Raw genomic sequence first — 19844 nt, 5'->3', positions numbered from 1 at the left:
CTGGACAGTCTTGAAAAGTGGGTGTATGTGAACAGAATAAGGTCCAATAAGGCTAAGGGTAAGGTGTTGGACTTGGGTAGGGGTGAATAACTCATTGAGAGCACCCCTGCAGAGAAAGACTCGGGGGTTGTGGTGGACAAAAAGCTGGATGTTGACCCAGCAGAGCGTGCTTGCAGACTGAAAGGCCAACAGTATCCTGGGCTGCATCAGAAGAGAGGTAGCCAGTAGGGAGAGGGAGGTGATTGTTTCCCTCTGTTCTGTCCTTGAAAGGAGTATGGTGCCTAGGTCTGGCACCACAAGCACAAGAAGGATGTAGAGCTGTTGGAATAGGTCCAGAGGAGGGCCGTGAAGATGATCAGAGGGATGGAGCACCTCACCAATGAAGAAAGGTTGGGGGAGCTGGGATTGTTTAACTTGGAGAAGAGAAAGCTCTGGGGAGAACTCAGTGTGGCCTTCCAGTACTTGAAAAGAGCCTGTATGCGGGAGGGAGACCTACTTTTTACATCATCTGATAGTAATAGACCCAGGAGGAATGGCTTTAAACTAAAGTAGGTAAAACTAGGTTGTATATTAGGAAGAAATTTTTCACAGTGAATGTGGTGAGGCAATGGCGCAGGTTACCCAGAGAAGCTGTGGGTGTCCCATCCCTGGAGGTGCTCGAGGCCAGGCTGGATGGGGCCCACGGCAGCCTGAGCTGGTGGGGGGCAGCTCTGCTTAGAGCGGGGGGATTGGAACTAGATGATCTGAAAGATCCCTTCCAACCCAAACCATTCTATGATGGTTCTATGACATCTTCTCAGTGTATTTTCTGTCAGTATATTTACCTCTTCTTCAGGTTTTAAAAATGGGTATCCCACTTTACAGGTGATGTTGTGATTAGATTCACAACTATCTTTCTGTATATCCTAAATAAAGGAGAAAGTGAAATCATTATCATGCATAAACTCTTTAAATTCTGACTAAACATATATTCTCAAGGGCAGCTCCAAAAGTAAAGGTTCTTATTTTATTATGTTGGCCCATAGTGTGTGGGTGGGATGGAAGTAGAGTTTAAACTTTCCTGCCAATATTCCATTGCATTTTGTTGCTGTGTGACAAATGGCAGCAGAGGGGCATGCAGAAACACATCTGCTTTGGAGATGCTATCTGAGGCTGGATTAAGGAAGGCACTAATCTGCTAAACTATGAAGAGAGTGCTTCTAAACCAAAGGAGTATACTGGAGTGTCAGGAGACATTCTGACAAATAATGAGGCATTTCTGCATAGATAGGTATATATTATACATATATTACGTATGTATTCAGATAGATCTGAAGTGGTGATTGATGATTCTGGCATTTATCTGGGATGTGGCTGCTTACTATCAAATTAGCACTTTGAAACCTGTCAGCCATTTACAGATGGTAAAGCAAGGTTGGTTAAAACCAAAACAAATACATCCTTATAGAAGTATAAGCAAGGGTAGTACTTCCAGTAAATCTTTTCCAATCAATCAAGATGATGTTAGAGAAGTAAAATTAAGTCTTAATACAAAGGCTTCTTTAGACCTCCACAGCAATATAAGTTATGATAAATAAGATAAATGTGAAAAATTCCTACCTCAATGCCAGCAAAAATAATATTTGGAGAATACTGAACCAAAGCTCTGGTATTATAGGCACTGTCTTTTTTGTTCTTGATAGAGAGTTGGATAGTGAACCTATCATTGCGTGACTTGACAATGAATGGAGAAGAGCTGTAAAATAAAGTATGATTGTTGGACATCTTAACTTTTGAATATTCTAAAGAATAAAAAGAAATATCTTTGACTCTACTGTTTCTGTTTCGGAAATCATGGCACAGCATTAACTTATCATACTAAAGATTTTATATTATACATTCAAATTTTGTACAGTTTTCAAACAATACAATAAACCCAGTATAGTTACCTGTCTCCTGCTATGCTTGCTTTTACATTCAGAACAAGATCTGAAATGCATTTATTTTTGGCTCCACAATCTTTTGTGAAAGGAATCTGCAACAATAGTATTTTTATTCTCAATTTTATTATATTGATTATTAAAATCAAATACTTGCATTTTAAATCTTCATCTAATCTTATATAAGATCCCCTGTCAGACATTCAAAAAAGTATCCCCTAATATTAAACAGTTTAAAATGTCAGTATTAGCTTGGAGAAGAGAAGGCTCTGGGGAGACTTCATTGCAGCATTCCAGTACTTTAAGGGAGCTAATAAACAGGAAGGGAATCAACTTTTAAAGTGATCTGATAGTGATAAGACCAGGGGAAATTACTTTAAACTAAAATAGGTAAAACTATGTTATATATTAGGAAGAAATTCTTCACTGTGAGCAGGTGAAGCACTGGAACAGGCTGCTGAGAGAAGCTGTAGGTGCCCCATCCCTGGAGGTGCTCAAGGCTAGGCTGGATGGGGCCCTAGGCGGCCTGAGTTGATGGGGGGCAGCTCTGCTTTGAGCAGGCAGTTTGGATCTAGATTTCCTCCAACCCAAGCCATTCTTTGAATCTGTGATGATTCTCTGAAGTGTCAGGTAAAACATATAAGGGAATGATAAGGAAATCTAGGTGATTCATCTAAGTTAGAAAAATAAGCAAAAGGAAAAGTACAAATGATGCCAAGAACCACTAAGATATACAACTAGTATTTCCCTGCCAATGAAAAAATAAATCAAAACAAAACAAAAAAGACAGTACAATTACTCTCTATCTTCATTTACCTCTGCACAGCTTTAAAGCTATGGATTCCTAGATTGGTTCCCAAACACACTGAATTGAGTTCTTCATACTTAAACATATTTAAAGGACACATCTACTGGATGGGCTTAAAGAATCTCTCTTTCATGTCTTGTGTGGGATATGAGTTTTACCTTAAATATTTTGCTTATTAATGCAGAATCTAGCTGACTTACATATTCAGATATTGAATTTGGCAGATTACTGTCAAGAACAGGTCCACTCTCTGGATCAGAGAAATTGAACTCTAGCAAAACCTTTACAGAGTCCTGAAAATCAGGCTTGTCCTAAAAAATAAAGAAAATTAAACTGCTGTTATGGACATTGTCTACAGTTTATAGAGCATTAACACTTTAACTCCCAGTGCACTACATGATATGGTGTGTAATATCAGTAACCAAAAATCATGAAACCATGACAGACATTCACTTTGATACCCGAGCTAGTTAAGGAGAATAGGGAAAATAAATAAATAAATATATATATATATATCAAAAAAGAAGGCTGAGATAAAATATTTTTCAGTTACTCTGTCACCATTCTTGCTAGAGAAATATGTGAATGCTTGCAATTAACAATAAGGTATTTAATGTGCTAGCCAACCCTTCTAAATAACAACTAATGTTTCTCAATATGTCACTGTCGTAAAAGGGTTGCACAGCAAGAGAATTTCTACCAGTTTCATTTAAGGATATCTCAGAAATGTCAGCGGGTAGACTTTCCATTTCAGTTGTGCTTAAAGGATTGGCAAGACAAACAACATCAGTATCATCTTTGCTGAAGTCAAACTGAGGTTGCTGCTAAGAAATATACTGCATACTCAAGCAAATATTTGCAGCCATTTATCATTAGTTTTGAATTGTGCTACAGTTGTGAAGTTGCTAAACATTTAAAATGTGGGGAGCTTGCAATAAGCACTCAGTTCACTCTGCACACTAGTTATAATCTGGTCAATTTCATTCTCATAGTCACTAATTACATTTCTGCTTTTACAGTCAATTAGTATTCTCTATTCCCAAACCTAATTTGGTAGTTTTTGATTACAGTTTTATTAGAAGAAATGGCACCAATAATCAAATTAAACTTACAGCCCACTTGCTCCTGCAGTTTTGAATGTGCCAAAACTATTAACTATGACAGTTGCCTGTTTCAATTTAAATGTGTCATACCCTTTCCTAAGACAGAGCCACACCAAAGAGACAAATGCAAACAGAGCATTTAGAAAGTAAATAGTTTGCATCTATGTGTATATACAAATATCTAAACAGTAAATGCACTTCATGCACAGTTTTAGGGTTATTTTTGGTCCAGTTTACACCTAATGGAATACATCTGGATTACTACAGTATCAACTAGAGAAATACATAGCCACTTTAAATGATTTACTTGCCAACATGTAGAAGTTATGTTTAATACATTCTGACCCTTTGATAGTTATATTTTTTTGCATTTTCCTCTCATGAGTTTCCGTGAACAAGCTTCGAGATATTTGTCTTTGTGCATCAAGAGTAATCCAGTACTGTAGACCTGCAAAGGAATTTGAGATTAATATTCTCTATGATTTTACCTTCAGACATTCTTTTTTATGCTCTCTTAAAAAAAAAAAAAAAAAAAAAAGAGAGAGAATTGCATTTTTCAGAAATAAACTAATATGTTTTTTAACATTTTTGTAACATATCTCAGAGCTTTCCTACTTACTGGATTCAAATATATCTTCCTTTGACTTTAGTCTGGTTTTAAAACAAATGGTGGCATTTATGCATATTGTTTTTCTTTTGTTTATCTGACAGTTTTGCTGTTGAATATTGATACTTTTAGGCATAAACTGCATAGAAACATTTACTTCAGCCACATCACGAGACCTTAAGAAAAATAAAACAACAAAACAAAAATGTTAGAGAAACACCTTGAAGATAATATCAGCAACCTTTTTTTTTTTTTTTTTTAAATAATTGTTTAGAATGAACATATAAAATTTGTAACTATTCTCTTACTACATATTGACAATAAACAACATATTAAAGAGCAAATAGTCACAGGGTTTCTCCGTAGTGTTGTCTGTACTTTTTTCAGACTGGATACCAGATGAAAAAAAGCATCTCAAAAAATCGTTTAAGTGACTCTAAAGAACTGACTGCACTTCAAAAGAGACTGAAGACCCAAACAGATTCTTAAGGGCAACCTCAGGCAAACAAATTATTATACAAGAGCAAGAGGGTAGTGTGTCATTTTTCAATTTGTGAGTAGATAAACAGGCTAGGGATTACTACCATTTTTCCCCACTTTTAAGACCCCCTTTGCCCTACTCACTTGCAATGTCTCTACCTTTGCTCTTTATCTGTTCATTCTTGGCCTCACGATGGAAGGAATATGCTGGTACAGTAAATCAGGAGAAAATGGCAGAATAGCTTTTTTTTTTCCTTCCCCAGATTTGTGATTTGACATGACAGTGAAGAAGCAGGTGAACCCCCTGCCCATAAAATATAGGGGTGGCAAGAGTTATACAAAAGGGTTAGATGGCCAGAAGGAAAAGGGTAGAAGGTATGGCCACCAGTCCCAGGTCCTGGGAAGAGCAGCGTGGGCAGCTCTTGCTCTCACTTCCTCCTCAGGGTCTTCCCTCGCTAGACAAGCTCCGCCTTTCCTCTTCCCCATCCTGCATGCACCCTGGGTCACTTAAAACAACAAAAGCTTTGATGCAGCTGCATGGTGACCAGACTGAGAAGCAGGTCAAAGTTAAAAAATGAACTAGAAAAATAAAGGGTGAGAGGGGACCGGGTGAGTTTTGTTCCAGTTGGATGAGATCCTGGGCTAGCTCACTGCACGGCTGCACAAACATCTGGGAGGAGAGCAGTGAGCAGTGAGACTGCTCAGCCAGTGCTACTCCAGTCCAAAGAGAAAGCCAGACTCTTCCATATGAAGAAGTATGCTAGCCTCCCATGCATACTCTCATATCTAGCAACAGTATTAATTGAAATTTACATGAAAGAGTTTTAAGAAAAATTTTACTTTAACTCACACTTAACGATGGTTATAAGAACTGGCTAAGCACTGCTGACCTGTCAATGGAGCGTTTATCACCCTGTACTATACAGCTCACTGAGAATAATGGAATTTATGTGGCATCCCTGTTCATCAAAAACACATTTAAAGGAACCTTTTGATGCTCCCACACACAAACTTCTGAATTCAATCCAGCCCTGACAGAACAATAAATTACACTAATATAAATAAACAAAAGCTGCTGTTGGCATTGAAGACTGTATTGGAGGAAAGATTCTTTTGATACTATCAAGACCTCAAATAGATTAGATATGCCCTGCAACAAAATGGTGACAAACTTACAGAACATAGCAGTTCTCCCTGTCATAATGTGAATACTGGGTATTCTGTGTACTACTGTAGAAAACAGTAGATTCCAGCTTTTATAAGAACAAGGAACTTAACAGACATTTTCCTAGATAAAAGTTGGAAATGTCACTAAAATTGAAGGCAGAAAATATTAATCATGAAATGTTATGATATTAAGTATAACCGCTGATTTTGATTTTGTGGGGTAATGCGGATCATAACTCCTAAAGTCTTAAGTTATACTAATACTAATCATTGAATCCTGATAATACAAAGATTTTGATCCATTCTTTTCTGTACTGAATGTTGTCCTATTAACTTTGTAGAACACTGAAGGAAGATAATACAACAGGGAAAAAGGCAGAGGAGGAATAGTATAACTGAACATGTTTAAAGAGAATTAAAAGTTTCTGTGATATTCTCCTGTGTTAGGTTGCAAAAGTTAGAAGTCAGGAAAACAGAAGCAGAAAAATGACTTTGCTAGGGAGTCTTCTGTAAGCTGTGAAATGAATGAAATTCTCAGAAAATCTATAGCTTTTAGGTGATTTGTGTTACACTCCAATGTTTTACACAGTTTTGCTGGGAGGTGAAATAGCTGAGAAAGCCAGCAAAGGTGCAGCCTAGTGACACATGGAGCTTTTATAAAGACAAGTCAGCAGATGACTGCGAGGAAATCTGGCAGTTTAAGGATGTTAAGCAAGATCTGACAAACCAGATGGTACATCAGAGGGGCAACAGGACAGGGAATTTGCCTAGGAATTCCCTTACCAGAGAGAACTGTAAAATAGCTTTAAATGTTATTTATTTATATCACTGGCATTTTCATCTTCTTCCTTCAATACACGTTGCTCATTATTCCATTGGAATTGTGATCTTTCATCAAAGAAACAAGTTCACTATTCCTATTCCACTATTCACCAGATAGCTTTTTTTTTTTTTAAAGTATCTTTTGGAGGCAGTCAAACTGGAGTTTTAAAACTTAGCAATTCCCCTACATCTGAACCTATCCTTCAAATTGCTAAGAAAACAATATACAGTGTAAAAGAAAATGTTTTCTCCCAGCTCCCTTATTTTACTTTCTTCCACAAGGGGAATCAGTTTCTATTACGAATATGATCTACGAGGATAGCAATCACCAAATGTGAAGACCCTAAAACATTCTTATATCCATTACTATTATCTAGAATGCTTTATAATACTTCCAGAGACACATGAAAATACAAAGAGTCACATCCAGTGTAAATTATGAGATAAAACCAGTACAAAATCAATATTCTCAAAACAGTACAAACTGTAGTGCAACCAAGTTATGTAGGTATTGCAAGACAAATGTTTATTTTCTAGCCTGAGAATCTGCTGTGAATATCCGTACCAGAAGAGGGCAGCCCCACCAAGGCCTCCAATAGTGACATCAATCAGACCGTCATCATTTAAATCCATTTCTCCATGCACAGACTGACCAAAAAATTTCACTTTCTCCCCGTCTCCACCAGATGCAATACGCTGTGAAAAGCATTAAGAGATTTATACAGTGCAGACTGATGGATTTCTTAGGAACATGCAACACACATTTGTTGGTGGTTAGATGGCTTTTAAACCCCTTAAATCTATTAAATTTTCTTTATAATACTCCTAAAAAGGTTACCATGGTGACAAATCTGCTATAAATATTCAGAATTACAAAATATCTACTTTTATGGCTGTATAGAATATACCAGGAGGTTTCAAATAAAAACATGCAAATATATCTTCTAACAATATTAGAGTCAAATTTGGTTAAATCAGATTGAGTTTAAAAGTACTGAACATTTTAAAAAAGAAATTACTGTGACAGGTGAAGTCATAATTTGATTCTATGTTGGAAAGACTTGCAGAAATGAGGATTGTCCTACACAGACTTACAGAAGGTACCAACCTGTGAAGTTTTATCTCATACCTGTGTATATTTTTTACTGATTGTGTTGCCACGGCCATGATAAATATAAACAGCTCCCCGATGATCATCCTCTAAGGGAGATCCTATTACAATGTCATTATACCCATCAAGGTTGAGGTCCTTCACTGCAGCAATTGCAGTCCCAAAGCGTGCTCCACAAGGTTCATTTTTAAGAACTTTGCAGGTGTCATGTTTTAATGGTGAGCAGCATGTTTGTTTTATAGGTTCAAGACTCATCTGATACTCAAACTTGGTCTGTGAAAGGATGGATTTAGAGTTAGTGGATTTCCACAAACATTTTAGTCATGCAGATTTTAGGCAGCTCCTGTACATAAGACAAACTGGTGAGTTAAATGAAATATTAATATACCATTTATAATAATTAAGTGAAATGTAGAAGCTGATTCTGTAACTGTAACTTTGTTTTTAAACAGGGGGTGTGAAAGGAAATATCACTCCCTCATTTCTGCATCTGCTTACGCTGAACATATGCTTATGCTTTAATTACAGACTTAGAAGAAAACACAGTTTCATAGCAGTGTTTGGATGTTACTGTAAGTATTCAACTTGATTCTCAACATAGCAGAAAAATTTCTTTCAAAGTCAGTCTCTTAATTTGAGAAATAAGCCAAGTTTCAGAGGAATCACAGATGACAATACTATTATTCCAAAACAAAATAATGCATTTCTCTTACATAGATTGAATTCTATCCCCTGCACACACAAACTCCATGCCCTCACACATGTACATTTCTGGCCAACAGAGCCCTGTGTGCATGAATCCTAGACCAAAACCACACGTACAGTATGATATGTACCCATTCTTCCCAAGAGATTAGTCCTAAGAGCTTAATGAGGACTAAAAACAAACTGTTGCTCCACCTCCTTTGTCTGAAGATGGATAAAAGTAACAATGGGAAAAACAAATTTCAAACACTTGCAATTAGAGGACACTGAATTTTTGTCTTCTAGCCAATGTTATTCACCATCAATCTTTTGTTGGCAGCACACGTAGAAACTGGAAGAGCTATTCATCAGAATAGATCCAGTCTATTCAGGCCCTTTTCCTGCCATGGCATTTTAGGAGATCATTATTTCTAGGACCTATTGTGATATCTGTTATAACAATATGCAGTAATGTTGGACTAAAAGAAGGGAAAAGGAGAAAACAGTTATACACAGAAACTGGGAAGGAGGGATTTATCAATTGAATAAAATTAAGTGTATTTGAGGTACTCCTTAATGTAGTTGCAATGTGTTAAGAATCTGTTGAGAGTGTGAGAATTAGATGTAGCTTGAGGAGTCACAAAAGCATCGGAACAGACACTTTTAGGATGGATGAGCTCTAGTTCTCCCTAATGCATGACAGAAGAAAGAAAATACAAAGGAAAAACTAACCTCGTAAATTTCTGTCTATGTCTTGTTACAGTTTAGAGGATACTGTTTATCTATACAAAATACTCTATTAGAGTAAAAGTGAAAAACAAAAGTTTAAGAAGAAGGTATTGATAAATAGTAGTACACTCTCTGTTATCAGCATGTTTCTCTGTTTTTCAACACACTGTTCTTCCCAGCTCAAGTTATCATATTTCATTGACATAAGGATATGAAAACAGAAAGGAACACAGTCTTTTTCTAGTCCACAAATATAATCCTTACCTTGTTCAGAGCATACACATACACTTTCCCTTGTTCCTCTTTTTCAGTTCCCATATATGTAGGAGCTCCAACAAGGAGAAGGTCTGTAAATGAGTCTCTGTTAATGTCAATTGTGGTAATAACACCACCAAAGTATGAGCCAATCTGCAGGAACATAAAGTTATAAATCAGAGTTACAGTAAGATGCATCCTGCAACAACTCCAATTCAGAAACCTATTATACAGCTGCTTACAACAAAGCTTCACCACTGTGAAGACATTTTCTTTGCTATCTAGAAGACCCTTTTGGTCAGTTTGCCTGAGAAGCTTGTTTTCTGCTTTAAGGTTCCTTGTTAGATTTTTTGTTTATTATTCACCCCAAATTGTTGGGCTTGAAATGGACAGATGGAGCCTCTTACTTGCTAAGAAGACAGTCAGCTTTCAGGAGAGAGAGTCTGAATAGAATTGTCCTGGGGAAGCTAGTCACAACAGTAAAAATAGAGAGAGGAAAACTGGTGGTCTTAGGCTTGATAAGGGAAAAAAAAGTGGGATCACAGAATGATTTGGATTGCAAAGGACCTTAAAGATCACACAGTTCCAACCTCCAGCTGTGGGCAGGAGTGCCACCCATGAGATCAGATTGCTCAGGAACCCATCCAAACTGCCTTTGTCTCCTGAATGCAGCTTATTTCAGTGTCTCACCACCTTCTGAGTCAAAAAGCTCCTCCCAATAACTCATTTAATCTCCTCTCTACTTTAAAACCATTCTCCTCTGTTCTACCTATTTCCAAAGTGATATGTATGAACGTGTCACTTCCAACTATGAAGTCCTGGCACAAGTTGTGGGATGAATCTAACATTATAGCCAAACTAGACACCCTGTGGATATTGGCCTCAGATAGGCCATATCACTCAAACCTTAAAAACACCTGCTGTTCTTCACTGACTCTAAAAGTCTCCAAGACTGATTTGCTGAGATGGAGATGCCAGCTACAGAAGATGAAAATCACATAATCTGATTTGTCCTGATCAAAAGCTGTACTGTAGTATAGAGAGACTAGAGTCAGCAGGACTTTCAAATTGTTTAAGCATGATCTTATACTACCTTCTCTAATTACATAATTACATGTTATTTTTTCCTGAAGGAAGAGCTGCTACTCAATATAAACTATGATATATTACATGCTATACCAACTGATTCTCCCTCACAGAATATTGCTTATCACATCTGTTTCTTGACAATAACATCTTTTCCAGGAAGTGGATAAAAAATTGCCAGTCCAGAGATGGCTATAATCACTTTTACATCAGCAGAGGCTTATCCCATATACAGTAGATTTTGAAGGGTCTGCTACATAATAGACCAAAGCATTTACCTAACTTTTGTTTCTGATCTTGTAATCTTTCTGATTATAACTTACAGTTCTATTTGGTTCTTCTGAAACTGAGTTTTCTCATCTGAAATCATTATTCCCATTTGTCCTGCCATCTTCACCTCATATGTTAATCATGAATGCATACTTACTTGTTCTCCTTTTAACCTCTGAAGTACTTGCACCTCTCTTCCTTCCATTTTATAAATGATGACTTGACCAGTATGATTGTATCGTGGCTGCCCTGCTATGTACAGCACGCCTCCAGGTGTCAATGCTGAATTTACAGTATAGCCTACGAAGCAGAAAAGAATTAATGATGCAATAGACACAGAATGCATCAGAAATACTTGCTGTGATTCAGAGAGTTTCAAAGGCTTAGCTCTACAAGCAGATGCTTACTCTTAATTATACTGAAGAACACCAGAGACAAATTAAAGGGCTGAAGGTGAATTTGTCTACAGGCTCAGAGTCATGAGCATCAGCATGTCATCAAACTTGTTCACAGGCTGGTTAGTCTAAATTCCGAAGAACTTTTATAACGTGGTTTGCTATCCACAGGTAGTGTAAGAGGATGATGGTACAAGGGAAATAACTTGCAAATAGAATTATTATCATAGAATCATAGTTGAAAAGGACCACTGAGAACATCTAGTTTCAACTCCCCTGCTATGTGCAGGGTCACCAACCACCAGACCAGGCTGCCCAGAGCCACATCCAGCCTGGTCTTGAATGCCTCCAGGGATGGGGAATCCACAACCTCCTTGGGCAGCCTGTTCCGGTGTGTCACCACCCTCTGGGTGAAAAACTTCCTCCAAATATCTAACCTAAATCTCCCAGATCAATCATAATTTAAAACCATTCCCCCTTGTCCTATAGCTATCTACCCATGCCAACAGCTGTTCCCCCTCCTGTTCATATGCTCCCTTCAAATATTGGAAGGCCTTAATGAGGCCCCCCCAATGCCTTCTCTTCTCCAAGCTAAACAAACCCATCTCCCTCTTCACAGGAGAGGTGCTCCAGCCCTCTGATCATCTTAGTGGCCCTCCTTTGGACCCATTTCAAGAGCTCTGTATCTTTCTTGCACTAGGGACCCCAGGCCTGGATGGGGATCTAGTCCATCTTTCTACCAAAGAAAGATGAGGCTTCACAACAGTTGAGTAGAGCGGGACAATCACCTCCCTCTTCCTGCTGGCCACTCATTTTTAATACAGTCCAGGACACCGTTGGCCTTCTGGGCTGCAAGCGCACTCTTCTGGCTCATGTCCAGCTTCTCATACACCAGGATCCCCAAGTCCTTTTCTCCAGGTCTGCTCTCAAGGAGATCTTTCCTCAGTCTGATTAATACCTGGGATTGCCCCAGCCCAAGTGCAGCACCTTGCACTTGGCCTTGTTGAACCTCATTAGGTTTTCATGAGTACACTTCCCCAGCCTGTCCAGGTCCCTCTGGATGTCTTCCTGTCCCTCCAGTGTATCAACCACACCACTCCGCTTGGTGTCATCTCCAAACTTGAGGGTGCACTCAATACCATAGTCAATGTCACTGATAAAGATGTTGAAGACTGACCACTGAGGGACACCACTTGTGATGGGCCTCCACCCAGGCATAAAACCATTGATCACAAATAGCTGGTTGAAAAGAACAGTAATCATTGGCTGTCAAAATGATAGTGTCCTGCTCTGATTCTGAAACCATTCTGAACCTAGCTCTGTTTAGTATTCATGACAGTTTAACAACTTGAGTGATGACTAATAAAATTTGTGGATAAATAAAAATTGTAGTAAAACTGTAGGTATTCTGGTGCATAGGCCTGAATTGGAATTATTAAAATAATAATAATAATAATAATAAATTAATGGAAATCTGTAAATAAGGAAAAAATATGTTTAGGAGAAAAGATAAAATGATTCTTTTGGTGACTTCTCATTAGTGAAGTTTTGAATGAAATGAAAAGAAGGTAGAGAGCAAAAAGAACAGTTTAATTTTAAGCAAAGAGTTAGATGGAAATTATATGAAGCTTTTTATGAAGGCAGAGAAAAGCTTGAGAAGAGTGCAAAGGGGATCTTTGAGATCTCTGAACACACTAGAGATCTCTATTGGAGAAAAGTCCAGATACAACTAGGGCGACAAGCATTCGGAGTAACTTTTTGGTTGATTGCTTTTTAAAGGACAAACAAAAAAAAAAAATCATAGAATTGACATGTCTATAAATTATACAATTTCACAGAATCTTAGAATATAAGATAATAGAGAATATTTGTAAATGAGACTTGTGAGAGCATTTAAAAATGTTACAATATGGGCTAATTTTCTTACCTAGATAGGCCGCCAGGGGTTCAATTTTTTCTGAATGTCTGTCACGAAAAGTGTCATTATTTGGTATTGAAATATCACTGTCCTTCACCATGACCACTGTGCCATTCCAGTCATATGCTCCAACCGCTCCAAGCATAACCCAGTCCTTGTGTAGAGAAAAACAAAAAGCCTATTCTGTATGTGAATCTTTTATAGATTATCATTCATCACAGTGCTTAGCTGAAAAATGCTTTCCGTATGCGCATTAGATTTAGCCCTGCTTTTCTTAAAATACTCCGTCCCACAAATTAGAGGATGTCTCACACTTCTTGATAAAAACACAAGCAATTAAAAACACACTGACCATTCAAGAAAAGTAACAGATTGAAATATAGCTCCTACAAGTTTAGCCCATCATGACACACAAGATAGAAAGATGAAAGAAATTTAGCAAGACTGGTCAGAAATTACATCTAAATGCAGTCCACAGATGAACATTCAGAAAGTTGAAATGTTCTCTGCTGAACTTGCATTTGAAAAGTGCCTTTTGTCATGGATAAATGCTTTGCCTGAAGGTATGAATGCCATCTTCTTCATAAAAGAGACATCAGATGCACTGAGTCTGTCAACACAACAAGAACTGAGGACCCATTACTGAAGTAAGGCTCTGATGACAGCAGTTCAGTTTTATGGTAACTTTGATCATATGGTCTACCAAACAGATAACCTTATAAATCCTCCCTAGTCTCTCTATAAGGATAATACCTGCATGTAAGGTGAAGTACAGCATTTCAAGGATAATGTACAATTTCCTAGCACACAGAATGAAAATGGACACAGAGTATTTCTGCAATGAAGTATTTATATTAAATCCTGCTGAAGGTCTGTTATTCTTTGTTTTACAAGTGATAGCTGGGTTGTAAACAGAGCTGCATAGAAGGTTTTCCTATGTATGTCAGTTTGTCTTGGATCACTCAAAATCTGCTGAGTTAAAATTCTTTCATTTTGTGTACTTTTCAACTGTCACTACTTTTCCACATCTTTAAAGTGAAACTCTTTCCAGTTCCTTTGATCTCATGCTAAACTTCCATTTAATTTGTGTACATCAAGCATAGGTATTTTGTGATTTTAAAAAATAAATAACATATGCAGGAAGTGATTTCTTCTACTAACAAATATTCCCATGGATTTTGACATCCCAGTTCATAAATATTTACCCCTTGAGAATTGAGGTATTCGAAATATTAATAGAGCTAATGATGTGTTATGTTATTACTTTTTCAGACCATGTCCATTACAGAAATATTCATTACATATGTATCTTTGGTCTAAATTTCATCAGTACAGTACAATAACAATTTGCATATTAACATTTATAGAGAACAGTTTTGCATTTAACATATAATAGAATATTTCCCTGGTAGAAAAATACTATGGGAGCATTACATTTAGGATTAGTGTGAATAAGACACTTATTTTCCCCCATTGTTTAAATTCTTCTTCATGTGCATTTTACAAAATACTCAACTATAGGAAACGTGGAAATATCCAACAGCAAACAAGTAACAGGGCTGCAGAAAGAATTCTGAAAGCTCATTCAAAATTTGTGACATTACCAACAAAAATCTACTTTGTAAACTAACTTCTCTTCCCAGACAGCTTGTTTACCTGCGAGTAATGAGCACTGAAACCAGCCTGTGACATTTCCATTTCAAATGAGGCTGCTTGCTGATCTGTTGTTGCTATTAAACAAACAAAAAAAGACGTGCAATGAAGATGCTTGCATGATAGCAAAGGATAACATAATTAACAAGACTATTCTGTAAATATAGCTTGCAACAGATTTCTACAATAAATACGGAAATTAAGATTTGCATTAAATGCTACCATTAAGTGAAAGAAATCACTTCTATTTTAAGATCATGTTTCAGATCTTGTCCAAGTAAGACTTCTGGGCTAAAACTGAGATTTGACCTCAAGCTGATGTTAAATATGTTTGGAATGTTTGATTAATATGCTTAAGCCATTTTCCACTTGAGCTAAGCGAACAATAAAACACATCCATGTAACCCCGGCTGCATATTCAAGCAACTAAAAATTTGTAGGCAGCTGGTAGAACTTTAAATGAAAAACATTTGATGTTTGTATGAACCTTTGTTAAAAACAACATAGGAAAATCTCAACCATCCAAGATTCATAAGTGTTAGGGAAGGGCTTGGGAACAATAATTCTTCCCAGAAATTCAAATGAAAATGTTTCTATTTCTCTTCAGTGACCAAGTAAAAAAAGCTATTGTGATTTAGTACTGTCAACATCTTTTCAGGTAGTCAGCTATGTACTAAACTGGTGGGCCTTCTTCAGGGTGCTATACTCTCAGGTACGTAAGCATCACAAGTAAGTTAACTATATTCTGCATATTGATTCCTCCTTGAGAGCATGACATGGTTACAGGCATCAGAAAGGAACTATGATCTGTGTTCTGAGGCTTGTCCAGGAAGAACTGATAATTTGCTACCAACCGAGCACTGAGGCAAACCTCAAACAGAGTGAATGAGACTGAGACATAGCAAGCTACGGCTGCACAAATTTCAGGCATCAGGACTGAACTTCTGCTACTCAGCAGCTAAACCACAAAGACTGCTCACTCGTGTATGTCTTTACTAATTGCTGGGATTTATGACTAGCCATAGTAAGCAGACGTGATCTCAAACACAAAATGTTCAGCATACAAACATGGGCCAGCATGTTTCACAAGATGTAGCTGCTTTGCTAAGTCTGAGAAAAATTTGGTTCTTTCTGATAAACAATATTTTTCAGTGACAGCATTAATCATGCAACAAAGGATGCTCGTTAATGAGCTGAGAAAGACAGGACTCATAGCTTCAGGCAGAAGACAATACCAGTACTGTCAGTATATGCACTTCTGAATTTTGCTTAGATAATGGCCCCCACTCTAACTTTCCACTGTGTTTCTAACTGCCAAGCATCTAATAAAGGATGTTTTGTGAAAAAACATTTGTGCCTGTCTACAGATTGGATAAAACATAAAAATGCTGTTAAAATGAGAAGTACATGCCATGAGACACAGAGGCATATGAAAAAGATTATGTGTAAAAATCCACTGGCTGTCAAAGTGTGAGTTTTTGTTGGATTTCCTTACTCAACTCTCTCCAAATTTGCCTCTGCAGTATTTTTTTAAAGACAAAGAAAACAAAATGAAAATAAGAAATCTACAAGAGGAAAAATATCAAATGTACTTCTACACCAGCTGAAGGCTGTTTAGATTAAGACTTTCAGCACTTTCAGATACAGAATTTCATGAATCAAGTTTCCTCTGACCTCCACATTATGTACAAAAATAAATTCAGCTACACTGTATAGGGTTAATTCAACTTCCATAATGCACACACCCAGTGAACTACATTGTCCCAGGGAAGCTGTGAGGGAAAGAATTAATCTGCTGTGAGGAACAGAATTAATCTGCTTTTCTTCCCTTCCACCACAATGAATCCGTACAGAGTTGCAAATCCAGAATAGTTCCTGCAATACTCTACAAAGTGGGAAACCATGCCTATATGATCAACATGCTCCAGTCTTACTAACTCATAGAAACTCTTAATGAATGAGTCTCCATCACATTTTCGCATAAAGCTATTATTTCAGTTTTCACCCTAATTTGCCTTGAAGACAGAGGAAGCCATTTTTGAGTGTTCCACAGGTGGAAAGAGGCTTCATTTCACAGGGGCCTTATATGGAAATCTTGGAACAGACGGAAGTTCTAGTGAAGATCTGGAATTCAAGGAGTACTTTGGGTGTGGTGAAGTTATTTAGAACTCTTACAGGTTGAAAGAAATCATTTTTTCAACCTTTTTTAAAAATATTTGGATAAGTATTTTTTTTTTTTTGTAATACAGCCAAGTCTATCTGAAACAAAATTTGAAAATAAGGTAAAAATATATCAAAACACAAGAATACTAATAGTTTGTAAGTTTATTCTGAATACAAATTTGTAATATTCAAGAAACAGATATTTGCCTCTGCATATTTTGCAGAAGATTGAAACTGAATTCAAGGAGTACTGCAGAACTTGCTGATACCTAGAAGAGGTGTAATATGCTGAAATTGCCACGTTAACAAAGGAGAACTATTTACCATATAAATATATAACGTTTCTGCTATTCAATCATGTAGTTAGGTTCCTCTTCAACTAAATAACTACAATTGTACCATTAGAGCACAAAAATTGTTTAAATGTATTTTCTTCTACAAATTACTAATTTAATTCACTAATTACTAATTATTCATAATTATTATAATTAAAATATGTTATAATATATTAAATATAATTATTATAATTAAAGTACTAATATAATTACTAATACCAGTGGAGGGGCTACAGCCTGCTAAAGAAAGCCTTCTCTCATCATCAGAAAGTTTAGGCCAGCACAGTTTACTCTGCTATTTGCATTGTCTGGGGTTCCATGTGTAGCCAGGCACTACCTAATGGCTACTGACTGCTGAACAGGACTAGGTGGAGCATAACAAAATGACACTGTCTCTTCTGGTTACATCTGGTTGTTCAGACGGTTGTACTATACTGAGAATCCTTGAATCTGAGTACTCAAAATGTACTGATGTCCAGTACTTCTTGTGTTCTTCTGTCTTATATCCTTTGTCCTACCAGGGGCTAATAAAAGCAGTTTATTATATTTTCATTAAAATTTCATCATATATTACAGGGGTGATTAACAGATTTCATTCTAATAATAAAATATAAAATACATTGTTTTTTCTCATGTCTTAAAAACTCATGGCTAAGTTTTCAACTTCCCTGTTTCGTAACAGAAAGTGTATTCTTCTGATCAAACATAAACTTAACAAAAGAGCTTCTATTCCCTGAACTTTAAAGTACTTAGTAAACTTCAGTAAGCTAAACTTAGGTCTTCAGAGAGATTAAATTCGTCTCAAGTAAATAGGTTTTATAAGTGAGGAAATAAAATCCTTCAGATAGGGAAAAGATAATAATACACAAAATGGAAAAAAAAAATATTTAGCAGCAATCAACTGAAGAAAGGCTTAACTCACACTAAATGATACACTAAAAAATACTTAAATGTCTAAGAAACATTAGCTCAAAGAGCTATAAAATAATCTCTCATATTTGTATTTTTTCTTGGCATTCCCCTCAGCATTATCTTTTGCTCCAGCTATAAACTACACAAATTCTAGCTACTTGGAAAACTGGAATGTTGAAAAAAGTAAGCCCAAACAGCTGGATGTTGTTTTTGCATGACACTAAGCCCTTCAGAGTTGGTCACTGTAATTTATAACTAATAATTTTATAACTAATAAATAACTGTACTTGAAACAGAGTTGGCTGGTGTTGCCTAATTTGGATGGAGAGTGTGAGGAGACATTAGGAGGTGGCTTTTCTCTGCTAAAATCTGACAATCACAAACATATCAAAAGGAAAATATATATCTCGCCAACTTTATACACCAAATTCACATTAACCTGTACAGCAAACTAATACATTGTAGTTAATAACTAACCATAAAGAGAATTTAAAGGCAAAGGCAGACAAACACATGATCTTGGGGCAGTCTAGGACATGCTCTTGCAACATTTTTACATAAAGGAAAGCAAGTTCAAGTTCAGCCAGGGGTAAAATGGTAATGGTAACTATAGTGACCCTTCTTACCCTTTTAGGCTACTGTCTCCATCTGCTCCAATCCATCTGAACATAATTCAAACTATTATCTATGTTTTTGATGTGTACTGTAAAATATCTTTACGATCAGCTGAAAAAACAGTTGCATAACATATTTTATGTAACATAGTATATTGCAAAGGACGATAAAAGCAAGTGGTCTTATGTTTGCTTCAGCACTAATGCAGGCATAAAGTAAAATTTTAAATAATGTCTTACCTTCAAGGGCAAATATTCTCTCTCCAAGTGCTTCAACAATAGTTACAAGAGCCAATTCATCTGAGACATTGAAGAAATGCTTTTCAGTAGGCTTACTGGCAATTGATTTTATTTCCTCTACAAATTTCTCAGTACTTAAATTCCCTCTGCTGTAGCTGCCAAGAATCTAAAGAGAATTAAAACAAGAACAACAACAAAAAAGAGTCAAGGTTATGTTTTAAATCCTATTTTTAAAAGGCACCTTTGAGGAAGGTTGTCAGAGAGTATTGGAAAATCATATCTAACCCTCATTGTTCTATTAAAGCCTCCCTCAGATTTATAGCCTTCATTGATTAAAAGCCATTATTTTGAACAGAACTGTATGAGAGCCCACTTTTTTTTTTCTTTTCTTTTCTTTTTTTTTCTGCAAGCATCATAATAGTAAGCAAAGCAACTGTATGCTGTAATATCTATTATCCTCAGCTGCTGCTGTCATACTTTCTTTACAAAATTATAAGAATTTGTTGAAATAGACCTTGATTTAGAAAACAAACACACAAACAAACACCCTGTCTCAGGCAGACTATATAATTG

The 19844-nt window shown here is 36.6% G+C and overlaps 1 protein-coding gene across 1 annotated transcript in view; it reads right to left on the bottom strand.

Moving 5' to 3' along the window:
* ITGA1 (integrin subunit alpha 1) overlaps positions 1-19844 on the bottom strand; it is a 67504-nt gene that overhangs the window by 9424 nt on the left and 38236 nt on the right. Inside the window, exons 9-21 of the mRNA XM_072359192.1 lie at positions 19272-19437; positions 15011-15084; positions 13364-13508; positions 11199-11341; positions 9695-9838; positions 8036-8290; positions 7472-7602; positions 4450-4613; positions 4142-4278; positions 2928-3038; positions 1929-2014; positions 1600-1735; positions 825-905 (exon numbers count right to left, since the gene is read on the bottom strand). Of these exons, the coding sequence (XP_072215293.1) occupies positions 825-905; positions 1600-1735; positions 1929-2014; positions 2928-3038; positions 4142-4278; positions 4450-4613; positions 7472-7602; positions 8036-8290; positions 9695-9838; positions 11199-11341; positions 13364-13508; positions 15011-15084; positions 19272-19437 (1773 nt within the window). The remainder of the gene's footprint in view (positions 1-824; positions 906-1599; positions 1736-1928; positions 2015-2927; positions 3039-4141; positions 4279-4449; positions 4614-7471; positions 7603-8035; positions 8291-9694; positions 9839-11198; positions 11342-13363; positions 13509-15010; positions 15085-19271; positions 19438-19844) is intronic.

Source organism: Excalfactoria chinensis, chromosome Z (assembly GCF_039878825.1).
Source record: "Excalfactoria chinensis isolate bCotChi1 chromosome Z, bCotChi1.hap2, whole genome shotgun sequence".
In the NCBI taxonomy this organism is placed as follows: Eukaryota; Metazoa; Chordata; class Aves; order Galliformes; family Phasianidae; genus Excalfactoria; species Excalfactoria chinensis.
The sequence above is the reverse complement of the archived record's forward strand: the minus strand, read 5'-3'. Positions and strand labels throughout refer to the sequence as shown.